Source organism: Neopelma chrysocephalum, unplaced genomic scaffold, assembly GCF_003984885.1.
Source record: "Neopelma chrysocephalum unplaced genomic scaffold, ASM398488v2 Primary Assembly neopelma1_71, whole genome shotgun sequence".
In the NCBI taxonomy this organism is placed as follows: domain Eukaryota; kingdom Metazoa; phylum Chordata; class Aves; order Passeriformes; family Pipridae; genus Neopelma; species Neopelma chrysocephalum.
Window position 1 is genome coordinate 641,256 of NW_020897731.1, and position 15,901 is coordinate 657,156.

Consider the following 15,901-nt stretch of genomic DNA (forward strand, 5'->3'; position numbering starts at 1 on the left):
CAGCTGCTCCACCTTCAGGGCAGTCATTTTCAAAGGAGTAGAGTCAGGCCAAAAAGCTTTGCTTGGGTTATTTTTCCGGTTTTATGGTGGTGTCACTCTCAATTTGCTGCACATCAAGCAAGGAGTCTGGATTTTTCTCTGAGGGTTGTGCTTGCTGAAGTTTAATGAAGGCTTTTCATAGAAACGTGGAATTGTTTAGTTTGAAAAAGACCCTTAAGATCATTGAGTTCAACCATTAGCCCTACACTGCCAAGTCCACCACTAGCCCATGTTCCCTGCAGTTCTAGACTTCTCTCCTGACAATAAACAAAGAAGCCTTTTTCAGTGAATAATACATTAAAGTGGCACAGACACAAGTGTATACCACTGATTTGACTTTTTCTGTTTGCTGAACAAACTTTTGGAAGGGCTTAAGTAATGGTGATGCTATCATGCTTTAGGAGAAAGCCACCTCTGTCTCCAGGTCCTTGGAGCTGCTGCTCTAGTGGCTTGATGCCTACACACTGTGGAGGCTGGCTTGCTTGAGAAGCACTGCCAACAAACACAGATTTGCTCAACTGGAAAGAAGGGATGAACAGGGAATGACGGAGATTGTGGTGCTGTTTCTTGCAAGGAATAACATCTGAAAGCTTGTGTTGTTTGTAAAACTTTGTTTCAGAGAAATGTTTTGACAACAGTCTCTATGAGTTCTTTGATGTGGGCGTGAACTGGTCAAGAGTCCAACACGGAGCTGTGGAGCAGTGCATGTGTGTGAACGGCCAGATCGAGTGCGAGCGTGTTGGACACAAAAGTAAGGCACTATTATGTGTTACAGCTATAGGCCTGCATGGACAGTGAGGATATTAAAGCCTGTGTGGTGTTACACACCATAGTGCTGCTCTTGCAGCTCACATACCCTCCCTAAAAGAGAATATTTTAGCTTTCCTTTCCATGCGTGAGCAGTAATACTGACCCAGGAAATCACTTCAATATGTCCATCCTTATCCGAGGAAGCAATTATATGCATTATGATGAATTTTAGGGACACACCTCAGGGTTTTCTTTGAGAGGGATGTAATCCTGATCTGCAGCATGTAAGAATATACCACAGATTATATAGTAGAAGTGGTAAAATTTCTCCTCCAAAACTGTAACATGCTTGAGAGGCACGCCCTGCTCTATCTTCCTCTGCACACCTACAATCCCTTCATATTGCTGTTTTGCCTCTGTGTTTCTTCTCAAATCTATCCCACTCTCAAATTGCTACCATGTAAACTTCACCCGCCTCCAGGATCCCATATGACCTGCATTGACCCCACAGCCCCCATGATTTTTGGCCAAACTTACCCATTCCTGGCCAGGGTAGTGCTTAGGTTATGAAGCCTCCTCCTTGTTTTGGGGCTGCCAGGTGCTCAACACAGCTGGCCAGGTACAGGGCATGCACTTGGGGTTCTCGCTTACCCGATGAAGCCAGCACATCACCTTCCATTTGGAAGGAGAGATGTTGCAAGGCAAACCATATGCCTCACCTCTATAGGTGCTCTGGTATGGCTTTTCTGTTACTCAGTCTGGCTGACTTTTACCCTGCCCAGACTCCCAAGTAACTTACAGTACAGACAAGCTTCATAAAAGCCCTTTGAAATAGGTATGTGCTTTTATTCCCACCTTACATAACTGGAAACTAAAGTATGGAGAGTCAGTGGCTTTCTAGGTCATCAGGAGTCCATGGGAGAGTTGCAAAATTTGATAGGACTTAATACTTCCCAATCTTAAATAGTTAACTAAGCTACCTACTAGATGTGTTATTAGAAGTTTTAATACAGCTTAGTGGCAAGCCTGGAACTGGCAGAACCCTCTGCAGAGAAAGAAGTGTTAATACCATCACCACTAGTAATAATAATCACCACCCGCATTTTATCTATTGTTCATTAATAATATTTTTCAATAGCTGACATTATCCAATAGCAGTAAGAACAATGAGACAGACCTTAGTGGGCAGAAACCAGCTGAATTTCCTTTAATTTATATCAAGTGTAGGTCTGAGATGAGTAAAAAAGAAAATACTTCCCAAAAATGTGTATGCACAGAAAAGATGTACTAAAGTAAAATAAAATGGACTGATTCTCTTGAATAATTTGTACCTTTGGTTTGATCTTTGGTTTCTGTTTGTAGGCTGTGTTCATGATCCTTGCATGAATGGTGGAGAATGTAAAATGGTTACCATCAGTGGGAAAATAGTATGTGATTGCAAAGACAATTATGGAGGAAAGTATTGCAATATTGGTAAGTATAACAACCTACTGGCAAATGGAATATGGAGTTTTCATCTTGGTGTGAAGCTGGTGGGTTTTGCCTCTGTGTTGTATTCTGCATTTGAGGACATTTCTTGTTGCAACTGAAGAGTCACACAGAACAAGGGTCTAATGTATTTCTACAGTGTAAAACATAACACACACTTCACCACTGAGACTCCGTTTCTAAAAATATTTGTTCATGCCCTTAACTTTATAGAAAATCAATCACAGAAATTTTAATCCAATTACTCATGCCCATATGGTAAGTTCATGCTTCCATTTTGCAGGATCAGTCGCAGAGCTGTAATCTAGAGCAACTGCCTCCCCATAAATTCATGCATCCCCTCATAAAACTGGAATTTATGCTCTGACAAAATCTAGCAGCTGACTGTGTTTGGTAGCACTAGATTACTGTGGGAAGTAGACAAAGAGAAAATGCACACCCTTTGAGTTACCTTGAATTTTAATAGCACATTTAGCCCAGTACAGCTTACATAAAAACCCTTGCTTGCTCTGGTGGGTCAGGGCAGAGAAATCTGCTTTTTTGTGTCTATGTGTTAGTCCTGTTTTGCTTATTAGAAGCTCCACAGTTTTTGATAGAACATTCCTCCAGAAGACTTAACATTTATCCATGAAGGGGTTGTAAAGCTTGTTTGCACACTAAATCCTGAAGTTATATCAGTGGCTGAGTGCATAAATCCCATGGCTCATCAAAATTGAAGATATGACTCCCAGTAGCTATGGTGGGCACCTATTTGGTAGTGAGGTAAAAAACCATGGTAATGAACACTGCAATTTGTATCTGGTGTTCTTTTTTTTATTCTGATAGTTAACAAACTGTGCAGCTAACTATTCAAGCTGGAAAAAAAAATCCATTTGGGAGACCAGCAATACAGCTGGAATAACAAATAACAGGAGTGAATTGTCAAATTGGATGGTGTATAAACTGGTCCTGAACCTTCACTCACAAGGTACCTGATGAATTATGCAAAATGGGTTTGTGATGCTTTTAAGTTCTTTGTAAGGAGCACTATTTTAGCTGGGGCCTGGATTATAAACATCAGGATGACAGTGTTACAGCTGTAATACCGGTTTCTGTCTGACTAGTTTAAAACAAGAAATAAGCAGGTGCTCTTTGATTACTTGAAAATAATAAAGCAAACATTTGATTTGCTAAACAAATGGCTTTGGATGCTTACAATCCATCTGTGTTCAGCTGCCTAACACTCCCACATAATATGGGAACTGAAGGAGTGTGTTTATGTGTCAGGGCCTTGGAAACAAGTTTAAAAAAATGAAAAAAACCCTCTTTGCCAGGATTTAGTCATTCTAAATTCACGCAAATGAATTAGTGCTCGGGTCTCTAGACCTGGTGGTATCATCACACTAGGGCAATGGCATTCCAGTGAAAGCACTAGGAGCACTAATCTCAGAGCACACAAAACTGATTTTTAAATATGTGTTGCATTAAGTTTTTGTTTAACCCTTCAATTTGATGCTGTGAGCACAGTTGGCTTTTTTTCTTTGTCTCCTTCTTACTCTCTTCTATAGTTTTCCTTGTTTAACAGGATGCAATTGTGAAGTTACCCTTTAGTCTGAATAGCTTGTATTTATAGTGCTTGGTTCAGAGAAAGTTACAGTGTCTCCTAAATGTACTTTAATCTGAATTATTCAGTTATAGAGGCAACCTTAAGCCCAAGGTGTGATGCTAAAATGTCTGATTTTATTTTATTTTTATTTAAAAAAGAAGAAATCAATCAATTTAATAAACAGTAAGTCTCCCAGTCTGTTATTGAACTGTGATGTGTTTGAGGTCTCTCTGATGTCCTCTGCCCTCAACTTATACAAAGAATAACCAATCTTGATATGGAAATCAACTGGAAAAACAGCCGATTTATCTTAACATTATACTCACAAATATTAATGAACAATGTACCATCCTGAGGCAGATCAAAAGCCTAAGTACTACTGTAACTCAAACACTGTCAAAGTAGACAGAGGAGTAAAGAAAGTAGCAGGAAACAACTGAGAAATACTTCTCCCAGTTGAGGATTTTCTTAGCACATGCTTGGACCATCATAACTGATAGACTTTTACCTGTTTTCCATGAATTTGTCTAAACTCTTTAGAACTCCTTTATGCTTTTCCCTTTCACAGCATGCCATGTCAAGAAGTTCCAGAATTTAAATAGATGTGATGAGAAGCAGTATTTTCTATTGTTAACTAAAAACCTACTGCCTGGTAATTTCATTCTTCCCTTTTGAACAGTGAGTAATGGAATAATCATAACTTTTGTGATTTTAAAGATACTTATTTATCTGTCCATTACTTCTTTTTGGACTACAGGGTCCCTGTCAGCACTAAAAATTATCTTTTCACTGATCTTAAAATTTTCTTGCAAACAATCATTATATATATGTGTGTGTATCTATATATGTGTGTGTATATATATATATATGTAAGTGTATATATGTGTATATATATTGCCAAGCCATTATTCTAAATGACCATGCAGCTACCTGAAAAGGATGATCTGACTTAAAAATATGGGAGATGATATAAGTAACATAGGAGATATCCATGACAAAGGAGATTGATATACAAAAGACAGTTTCTAATATAGATTTCTATTTTTTGTGGTAATACATTATTTTCTTGCCCTTAAAGAAGAAACTTTCGGTACTAAACAAAGAACTACCATTTAAAAAAATGTTGTGAGACAGTTTATATGCATCAGCAAAGTTTAATTTCAAAAGAAATTAGATACATCTTCAACAAATCTCTCCCCAGACAGATGCTGTTTAAAATTTTTCAGGGATCCATGGTTAATTAAGTTTAATTCATAATAATTGCTCTTAAATATGCACCTATTTTCAGAAATAAGGATTTTGTATTGAAAGAGTAGCTTCATTCTCTCTGAAAACAGAGCTCTTATTGAGAGAGCTCTGAATCCAGTCTCTAGGTGAAGAGGCAGAATTAACTATCCAACCATGAGTAGCAATGGTTGTCTCATTGTACAGAGAAAGTAATAAAAAGGGCCCAAGCCCAGCCACTTTGGCAGTGTTAAATGTGAACAAGCAGTGAAACCTGAGGACGTTGTGAGCGGGATGTTTTATGTTTGGCCCAAGTTGTTACAGGGAGTGAAGAGGGATTTTTTATGGGAGATATTTAACTTCAGATTATTTAACTTCATTGGAGGTGATAACTGATGACAAACAGTTATAAACATGTAATTTTAAAATTACTTTGACATTTTATGTTTCTTTGAACAGATGGGAGCCATAGTGGAGATGTTGGGCGAACACAGAGGGACACACAGCTAAAGAAAGAGGATGAGTTATTTGGCCAGAGGACAGATAACTCATTATAATAAGATTTATGGAGAAATTAAAGGGAGTTGAAGGGTAAAGGAAGAAGATGTAGAACTTTTTTTCAAGGGACTGGTTCTTTTTGTTTTACATTCACACTATTTGCCTCAGTTGATATGTGAGTGGAAATTAATATATATTTTGCCCAATTTCCATGTAAAATCACTTTCTTCTCCTTACAATTTCTTTGTTACTGCTTTTTTGGGGTGTGGGTTTTCAGTAAATTTGGGGTACTTATTTGTATTTTAAATTTATTCTTGTTTTATTGGAGTATATGTTAGTGGGATATCTTTATTCTGTTTACTTAGCTGTCAAGTCTTTTCCTGAAACTTTTAGTGTCTTCGAGTGGCTGTGTTGTGTTACTGTTTATCAGAGGGATAGCTGGTACAGATATGTGGGGTTTAATACTACATATTTCAATGGTGTGCCAGCTTTCAACTGGTTTTTTATGGTGTAGGATTACCTTAATCATTGGGTGGTACATTGTTCTTGATGGCTATCTGGGGTTTAATTATGGCTCATTTGTTGTATCAGGACTCAGCAATAGTTCTGAGCATGTTCTTGTGGAACTATTTGTGAAAATAAGGTAGCCATGTGCTAAGAGGCAGATTTTGGTGCTTTTCATGATTAAACTAATGAAGAAGTAGAAAGCAGCACATAGAAAGCCTGTCTCACATGGAAAGCCTGCTTGGATTTGTGTCACTGTGGTTGTGGGTTACAGTAGTTTTGAGAGTATTGGGAGGACTGCATGGAAGATTATACATTTTGAGTTTTCTTTGGATTAACGTTTAGGTAGCAACACTGGTTTGATAGTATTTTGGTCATGATGAACTGTGAAGTTAATGAAGGTATTTTTGAAACCTCTTTATGTATTCTAGTATTTGGTTTTGTTTCTCCCCTCCCCCCCCCAACTTAGGCTATGGGTACTGGAATTAGAGTGGCACCATAGCTTTAAAGAAAGTATGAGTTGGAATGCTAATTGTGGAAGGCTTATGGTTATGTAAGGAGATGTGGTATATGTCAGATGTAGGTTGAAGATTCTTAGAAAAAGAAGATGACAGAATAGCTGAGTATATAATTACATACAGGAAAAAAACCTTCTTGGCCACATCTTTGGGGGTTAAACTGGGGGAGTATAAGGTAATAGAATTAGTAAAAATGACAGCAAACCCACCTTTTCAGTGGTTCTTTTACTGAAATAGGGTGTTTGCAGTTTTCTACTAAAAAAGGTATTTTAGTAAAGTAAATTCAGCTCTGGAGGCTGGAAGGAAAGTTTTAAAACTTTTTTCTTCTGAAAAAGACAGAAGATAATGCATCTTAATTTTTGGTTTATACTTACCATCTGCTAGAATGTTTTTGGACTAGTGTTTAACTTTTTATTTTCTAGGATCACAAGAGACAAAAAAAAAGAAATAGGGTGAAGTATGAGGTCTGTTGGCTCACAATGGTAAGTGAGTCTTCATCCAGTCAGCCAGTTCTCCACTGAACTTGGACTAGTACGTCTGTGACTAAGACCTGAAGAGGATTTCTAAGTGGGGCTGAAATGATGCTTGTTGCTTGCATGTCTGAAGAACTGGGATTAGTAATAAAACTAGGCTGAAAAAGAATAAAGTTGTTATGGAACAGCAGATAAAAAAGCATAGTTATGGCTGAATATAGCTTGGAGAGGTGACCATTTTATTTGCAGAGGTAAAGTTTTATGGGTCCCCTGGGAAGATGCATGAGGGGAAGGCATGGATTAATAATGCAAGGATAATGAAGAGAAAGCCCAGGGCTCCACTACAGAAGTAGTAATGGTGGGTTGGATTTTTATTCAATTTTGAATTATTCCAAAATAATTCAAATAATGCTGGAGTTACATGGAGAAAGAAGTTACATAGTAGACTGTCACCTGCAGTGATAAATGGAAGGGGGGATTGGAAGATGAAGAAATAAGTGAGCATGGCATTTTCAACCAAGTACCCACCTCTGATTCATTGCACTGAGATAGTGCCAATCTAGGGAATGGTGAACAGGAGACTGGAGATAACGGTGGCTTTGCAAAAAAACAACTATAAGGTGTCATTTATGCAGGTGACAGATGTGAGCAATAACAGCGAGACTATTCTGATCTCCCAGCTTTCTTTATAGGTTTAGGATAATAATAAACATTTTGGCTAATACAGAGTAAAACATAAATTAAGAAGGAAGCACTGTTTGCATGGAGGTTATGGATTAGTCATTTACATTTGACACCTTGGCAAATGTGGGGTAAAGAGGAGATAATTAGCTATACTGGTAGTAAGCATACAGCAAGGATTAACTCTGGAAGGATTGAGTGATAAGGCAAATCCCAAGGCAGAGGCAAAAATTTTTCAAGAAAGAGTCTATATTCCCAAATAGGAGTAGGTTTGAGATCAACAGAGGACTTCTTTATTTTTACAAAGAAATGCGTTTTCCAGATATTGATGGGCAATAGGTTTTCTGTGGTGTCCTCTGTGCTCTTACAGAGGTACCTTTTTAGATTACAAGTCTTTGTTGTAATCCTAGTATAAACTAATATGATTAATATCAGCAGCTGCTAATATGAAGCAGCTGCTGAGTCCATACTCTTGTGATCGAATGCCTGACTTGGCAGCAGTATTAGTTACTGAGTGCTGGTTAATTCAAAGCCATAAGGGTGTTTTTAATCCTATTTTTTATTTATGTGAGACATGACAGTGGTACCAGTTTATGTTTTATAGAGGGCACATCTCTTGCAATGTGAGGGGACTGACATCTCTTAATCCATACAATCTGTTCTCCTGTATAATTCTCAGTTAGGAAGGTGGTTGAAGGAAAGATGTGGAAGACATGGTACAGCGGCTCACAGGTTTTCAGCTCATCCTTGGATTACTGTATTGTTTGTCTTTCCCATTGCCTGCTTTCTCCTCCCAGCCCACACTGGGTGCCTCGGGGGCTCCAGAGACCACCCCACTCATTCCTGTCCCTCTACAGTGCAACTGCTCATCTGCTGACCATCATTAATTACTGTACAGTCTGTTTCTATTCCTGTCCAGTGACTTATTTTGGCTCATACTCTAAACACATAAGGACCTAGGGGTATAGGTATAGAATGAAAACTTTCACTATGAATTAGGCACTCAGATACTCTTGAAAATCCTGTAAGGTAGTTTGTGCAATAGGTTGTTTCACTGTTGAAGTAATATAGCACTGGAATTTTTGCTTTTTGCTGCTGGAATTTCTTTCCCCTACCTCTTGACAACCTATTTCCTAAATACATTGCTCCTTTCAGCTCTATATACCTGCCTATTTGATTGCATTCATGACTCTGTAAATCATAACTATTGTACTAGAATTGAAGATAATCAATAGAAAAATGAAATGGAAGAGACAGTCCTTTCTCTTATCTAGAATATTACTTTTCCAAGCTGTCAGAAAATACTGGCAGAGTTTATAGATTGCTGGATTTAAACTTTTATATTAAAGAATTCAATTTACTCAGAAGGTAGCTTTGTACATTAGCTTTTATAGGAAACAAATCTCTTGAATTTTACTTCTGTTGATCTAAGCATTTGCAAGTTTGAAGGTACAAAGATACTTTGAAGAAGAAATATATTAAAAAATAAGTCTAGTTTCAGTAAATGAAGTATCCCATCCTTATGTTAGAATGTAACTGAAAGAGATTTTTTTGTGCTATGTAAATCACTTTGTTTCCCCAGTCTTAAATCCATTCGTCTTTCACATGGTAAGTTTCTATTAGATTTAATTCATTACAAAAGGATGCCAATTTTTCCACCTTTCTGCCTAGTTTTTGGCTCAGACAGTTTGTTTGTATGTGTTATAATCGGGCTAAAGTTTCAGCAGGGATTCATTTCAGTGTTAGAGGTTTTACTGCTATTCAACAAACTTGAAAGTGGCACAATTATTGGAATCAATTACTTGTTATAAATCAGTGCAATCTGCCATTGTATGAAATCATGAGCCCAAACAGAAACATTGAAATCTAGGCAAATATTATAAGTGTATGACTGAATGATACAGAAATATAGCTATACAGATATATAGCTTCCCTTATACTTCACTTGTGGGATGTCATCTTTAATTTTCAAACTCAGAAAGCTACAGAGGGTGCTGTTATTCTCACTTTCACAGACAGGAGTGAAAATGGGAAGCAATTTGTTTCAAGCCAGGAACAGTCCAGTCCTGAGGCTGCTGCCATGCAGCCCTCTGCCTCTAATCATTGGACTTCACATTCTTATCATTAAAGAGTGAAAAAAAAAGGAAACTGCTTTCTTCTGTGAAGTCTGTGCCCACCTGAGCACCTTCCCAGATATCTACAGAGATTTTCAGTGGCACTGGAAGATAAACCAAATCTTCCTTTGGAAGCAGGGCTAAGTTAATGTAGATGTCTTTCAAAGCTCTCTGCATGGTGTTAGTTTCATTTTGCACGGGAATATTTGCCTTATTACTTTCAGAATACCTGGCAGGGTGTGCGTCTCTGTGTGTTGTGTTTCAGTGTGATATTTGATGAAATGAGATGCCTGTAAGAGCAATGTCTACTGGAGACTCCTTTCTGTCACACACTTATTGCTGGCCTAGACGAGTGGTTAGCTGTGTGTGCAATGGGGGAAGTGCAGCTCCCTGAAATCAAAGGCTTTCACACCTTACATCTCTGAGGGGATCTCACAGATGCCCAGGAAAGGAGGTCAGGGAACTTCTAGGTGAATCAAGAAAAGACAGACCCTTCTGCAAGCATCTGAGCTCATCTGCTGAGCTCACACAGAAAGGAAACTTGAAATTATCTGTGTAAAGGATGCCTTGAAGAGCAACCCATCCTGCAGTGCTGAGGCTGTGTAAGCAATAAACTTATACAGAGCCATAAAATGTTATTGTTCATTGCATTTCATCTTGAGGAAATGGCATGAAGCTGAGTCAGGGCAGGTTTAGGTTGGATATCAGGAAAAGGTTTTTCATCTGGTGGTTGGTTGAGCACTGGAAGCAGTCACAGAACCAAGCCTGTCTGAGTTCAAGAAGTGTTTGGACAATGCTCTCAGGCACATGGTATGATTCTTGCATGTCCTGTGCAAGCCAGGAGCTGAACTTGATGATCCTGATGGGTCCCTTCCAACTCAGCATGTTCTGTGATTCTATGATTTTTAATAAATGAAACAGGTTTAGGTGAAAATATACATTTGTAGACGTATTAGGAAGACTTTGGAGATATATGAGCGCCCTGTCTTGCAAACCAGTTGCTACCTAGTGAGTGCTGGAGTGCTTTCTCAGACCAGCACAGGTGATGCAGGGCTTAGGCTCAAAGCACTCCAGCCTTTGAAGCTTCCAGCTCTGGGGCTTCCTGAGACACTGCAACAGGAGTGGAAATGTGCTCCAGGAAAGCTCTGGATGGAGGATATCCTCTTAATTCCACCAATGTTTTGTTTTAGTTTATGATTTTCTAAGAACTCTTCCATTAGGGTAATTGATATTTTAGACACTGGAGAAGACCACTTGTAAAGGCATTTGTAAGCAGAGAGGAAATGCATATCCTTTTCCTCTTCCCCCCTCTCCCTTCCTGTCTTCAGCTTACATAGAGCAATAAAAAAAATATATATTCTAACATTGTATTTAATAAAAACATTACAGGTTCGTCAGGGAGAAAACAAAGCATTTCTGAATGAAAGGATTACTTAAAACTTTGCTGTCCCAGAATTAGGACTATCAGGGGAAAAATGTATTTTTATTACCAGAATGAAATAGCTTATGTGTATCTGGAAGGAAAATACATTCAAAGCTCAAAAACATTAGGAAAATTGCTGATGAGATGTTTTGAGGAAAAGAAAATCTGAAAGATACATTGCTTGCTGCAGAAAGACTTCCAAAGCAAACTCCTAAAATATTCAGGTATGTAACTATAGAACTTGAAAAAAGATCTGGAGATAAAAAGTTTGTGAAATGTTTTCAGGCAGTTAGCAATTAGAACTGGTTGTATAACTGCTATTTCAGGTTGATGTTAATTTTAAGGCCCAAACCTGCTTTTTATTGAAAAATTAAAAGGCAAAGACTTGGTGTGACATGCTGATAAAATATGCCACCCTAATACAATTGGAATGTTTTATGTGAACTGTTGCAATATCTTGGATTTTAAAAATAAAACATGACAGGAAATTATTTCTAGTTTTAAATTTTTTTTTCCCCAAAAGAAACGAACAATAGTGAAAGTGGCATAGGATTATGGAGTAACTTGAATCTGCATTTGCATCAAAACTTTCATAATATGAATGTTTAGGCCATTTCTACTCTTAACATAGTGATTGGCAGTAGCACAGGGAAGTGAATGAAGAAAAAAGTGCATATTATGTCCTCCATTACTTTCTTACACATAAGAACATAAATATGTTTTGGAGTTATCAGACATTGTACAACCTATACAGATTTGGGAATGAACAATTCCCAATCAGAGCAACCCATTAAGAACTACTGAAAGCAGATCACCTACACACCATTTCTGACAAAGAGGGAAAAAGAGATTTTTTCAGTGCTGTAACAGCTCAAAAAAAGAGAATTAGAGGAAAAAGGTCTATATGACTTCAATGGTTGCAGAGATTTTTTTTTTGGAAAACTGTTTGTCCTGAATTATAGGTGATAAAATGTATTGGGTTTTGCATATACTTCTCATGGCCTTAGTTACATAATGAAGAACCCATTAATGAGAGCCACTGTGGGTACCAGAGTGTTGCTGCCAACCAGTCAGGTAAAGGTTGCTGGAGTGAAGCACAGACCAATGGAAAGCTACTAATGAAACAACTGTGTTAACTCAGAAGCTTCTCCACAAGACATGAGATTAAGTCATGTTATGTCTGTGCCCAAAATACTCCTTATAAAACCAAAAAGAAACAAAAAACTGTTTGAGAGATATTACTGTTGCTGTCAACAAGTGCAAGATGAAATCTAAACTTCTTAGTTACAGAAGGAGAACGTGAGGAATGGTTTAAAAAGGAGCCAAACTCTTCCAGTTAAAATATTCTGGCAGCTTTAGCAATGACTGGCAGACCTGATGAAACAGAGATACATTGGATTTTAAGACTGACAAGGATGAGCACAACTTTTAAACACTATCTGCAAGATGTCCAAACCATTGGTATGGCAGAACGTGGCCCTGGTTTACACTGAAACAGAATCTCTTGTTTCATCCTCATAAATGTAGTCAACTCTAAATGGTTTCTGAATGTAATAAGTAGGGTACAAATAAAAACAGCATTTTGCACTTGAAATATGAAAGAATTTAGCATACAGCACGATGGTGGTATTTTCATGACACCGTTTCAGGCAAACAAAGCAGCGTAACTTGCAAGTTGCCCAGAAAATACGTGGCAGGATTGCCAAGACATGGTTACTATTGCTAGCAATACAAATGATAAACAAATTATTTTCTGTGAGCTCCTAGATTATGGTTGTTAAAATATAAGTTTGATTTAATGTTTTATTCATAGTAATTGAAATAAAGGGAATTTGGTTCAGGGTGTCGGTGGGACAAACTGTGGTCTCATCATCTCAAAAGTGTCTGCCAGGCCAAGCTAGAGAGTGAATTTTGCTAGGTGTTTGAATACTTACTTGCACTGAAGTTCTTGCACCAAACTTCTTGACTTCCAGCTCCCAAATTTATGCCATGTGCTTGCTTGTAGTTTTGAGGTCTGTCACTACACTGATGACTAATTGACATCAGCAGTTCAGTGCTGCAATTCACTGGATTCAGTGCTGGTTATGGGCCCTGGTTCACGTGTCACCTTGTTCTGTCAGAATAAACAGATCCTTGGCAATAGCTGTCTACACTGTGTAGTATGATGGATCATCCTCACAGTGTGTTTTTCAACAGTCAGGCAATATCATGATGTTATATCTGTAAGTATGCCTGTAAGTTTAGAAGAAGATTCCGCCAGTCTTGCAGATGTCAAGGATAAGTCAGTGACATGGCTGGGATAAGAAACCTTCTGAGGCTTGGTCACAATTAATCCTCTTTGTGCATTAGATGGTTTTCTGTTTCCTTTGGGATACTCTGAGCTGTGTTTTGAGGTGTAGGCTTTCTCGTCAGTGGAGTTATTTGTATACAAATGCATCCCCATATGTTTTTCAGCCTAATGCTGGTATGTGCTGTTGATAGATCTTGGCAGCTGAGCATATAGGTCATAGAATATGTATGTGTTAGACCTATCTGAAGAAATAAGCTACATGCAGGTGACAAAGAAATGGCTTTTGAATAAGAAAATTCAACCTACTAGTTAAATTTTTGCAAAATAGATGTGTTTGCATTATGTAGCTACATGTATGTAATATATACAACTATAGTGTATATATATATGGGTACACATGAGGCCATAATAAGTATTTTCAAAAATCAGGCCTTTTAATCACTTGCTAGCAGGGTAGGATTGTTTTCAGTACTTTTCAACACATACATCTGTATTTGAGCTGGTTGCCCTAAGCATTGTATATTGTCATTGGAAATTCAGTCAATGTGAACAGGAGTGTATGGGATCCACCACATCTTAAAAAAGTCACCTCAAACAGGTTGGATCAGTATGGCACTAGCAATCCCTTTTCTCTTAATTGACTAAAAAGGGAGTTCCCAGCGATGAGCTCAGTTGTGTCTAAAATCAGACCAGAGGAATCCCATTCATATTGCTGACTTTGCTGCAGATTGCTGACTGAAATCTTCCATACACAGTACAAATTTTAGGTAATTTTCTGCTGTTCTGCCTCTTGAGTAATTATTTGTGCATGTGTAACTTGGGTTACTTTTTAAAAAATCCTCATTTGATGCATTCAGTTCCTGTGGAACATCAAAGGCACTTTACAGAACTGGGCCTGCTGGCTCTCATTTAGGACCTCACAGCTGTGAAGTAAGTATTGAACATGCAGTTAGCATTGATTCCTGACCAGTCTCTCTCTCTGCCAGTTCCGAGCCATCGGTGCTATGTTGGCAATGGCACAGAGTACAGAGGTATGGCCAAGACAACCATTTCTGGGCACAGCTGCTTGCCTTGGGATTCAGACCTGCTTTACCAAGAGCTTCACGTTGACAGCATTGGGAAAGCAGTACAGCTTGGCCTGGGGCCGTTCCCTTACTGCAGGTGAGGAAAGTTCTTGTTTGCTCTGTATTTGTGCAGCAAGACGTGGATGTATTGTGGAAAGAAGAAAGGCCAGGAATCTGGAAGCAGGTGTTTTGCCTGTCTCAGAAAATCTAGATTGAATTTAGCAGCCTGACAAGAGGGACTGTACAGAAGACAAGACCAGGTAATAGGCTAAATCAATAGCTGGGTCTGCCAAGAGAAGCTCAGGCACAAAATAATGTTAGAAATACCAAGTCCTTTTTTTTCTCTGGGGGATGTTTATTTTTTCAAATGAGACCACAGTGCAAAATTTTTGAAATTGTTCATTAATGACTGTCCAAAAGGACAAAGCAATGCAGTATCTAAATTGAAATTGTTAAATTTAATTTCTTATTCTTTGCTTGTGAAAGATATATCATAAAGGAAAAATATTTTCAAAAGAGAAAAATTATTTAAAAATGAAGCATCAAAGCACTATATTGAAATAATATTGAGATGGGATGTCAAATTTATTTCTTGGATTTCTTACAAAGCAAAGATATTGCCAAATAAGATTTCACAGTGTTACAATTTTGACTGAACCACATACTGATAAACTACATTTCTGCTGAAGTTTTCTGTTGAGCTATACTGAAAATATCTTGTGCTGTATAGATTTGTGCCTTCTCCTCAGTCACCTTATGTTCCCCCCATTTCTGAGGTCTAGATGAGGTCAATTTAGAGAGAACATCTCTCATCCTGGAGATGAGCAAATGCTAAAACCGGCAAACTTTGGATGATTCTCCATAAATCACTGGTTGATGTATAAAGTTTTGTTTGTTAGTTTTCTGTTTGTTTGTTTTTTTCACAGAAGTTAGACCAGTGTGTCAGGAAAACCAGAATGTGCTGCACTTCCTAATTTGTTTGATGATAAAAAGCATGCATGCATGCTGAAATAGCTCTTCTCTATCTAACACAAACTAACAATAAGCAATTTCTACCCCCTCCTTTGAACCCTCCCAAATTGCTTCATGCAAGCACTTTGGTATTTGATTTATGGTGTCCCAGCACAGCATGGAAATTTATCTGGCACATATTTTATGCTCTGATAAAACCTGAACCCTTTGATTTACATCATTTATGCCCAATATTCACTTTTGGATTTGAAATGCAAAGAACAAAATGGTGTAGGAGC

At 38.0% G+C, this 15,901-nt stretch overlaps 1 protein-coding gene across 1 annotated transcript in view; it reads left to right on the plus strand.

Moving 5' to 3' along the window:
- HGFAC (HGF activator) overlaps nucleotides 1-15,901 on the plus strand; it is a 42,051-nt gene that overhangs the window by 14,610 nt on the left and 11,540 nt on the right. Inside the window, exons 6-8 of the mRNA XM_027686771.1 lie at nucleotides 659-790; nucleotides 2,152-2,262; nucleotides 14,574-14,748. Of these exons, the coding sequence (XP_027542572.1) occupies nucleotides 659-790; nucleotides 2,152-2,262; nucleotides 14,574-14,748 (418 nt within the window). The remainder of the gene's footprint in view (nucleotides 1-658; nucleotides 791-2,151; nucleotides 2,263-14,573; nucleotides 14,749-15,901) is intronic.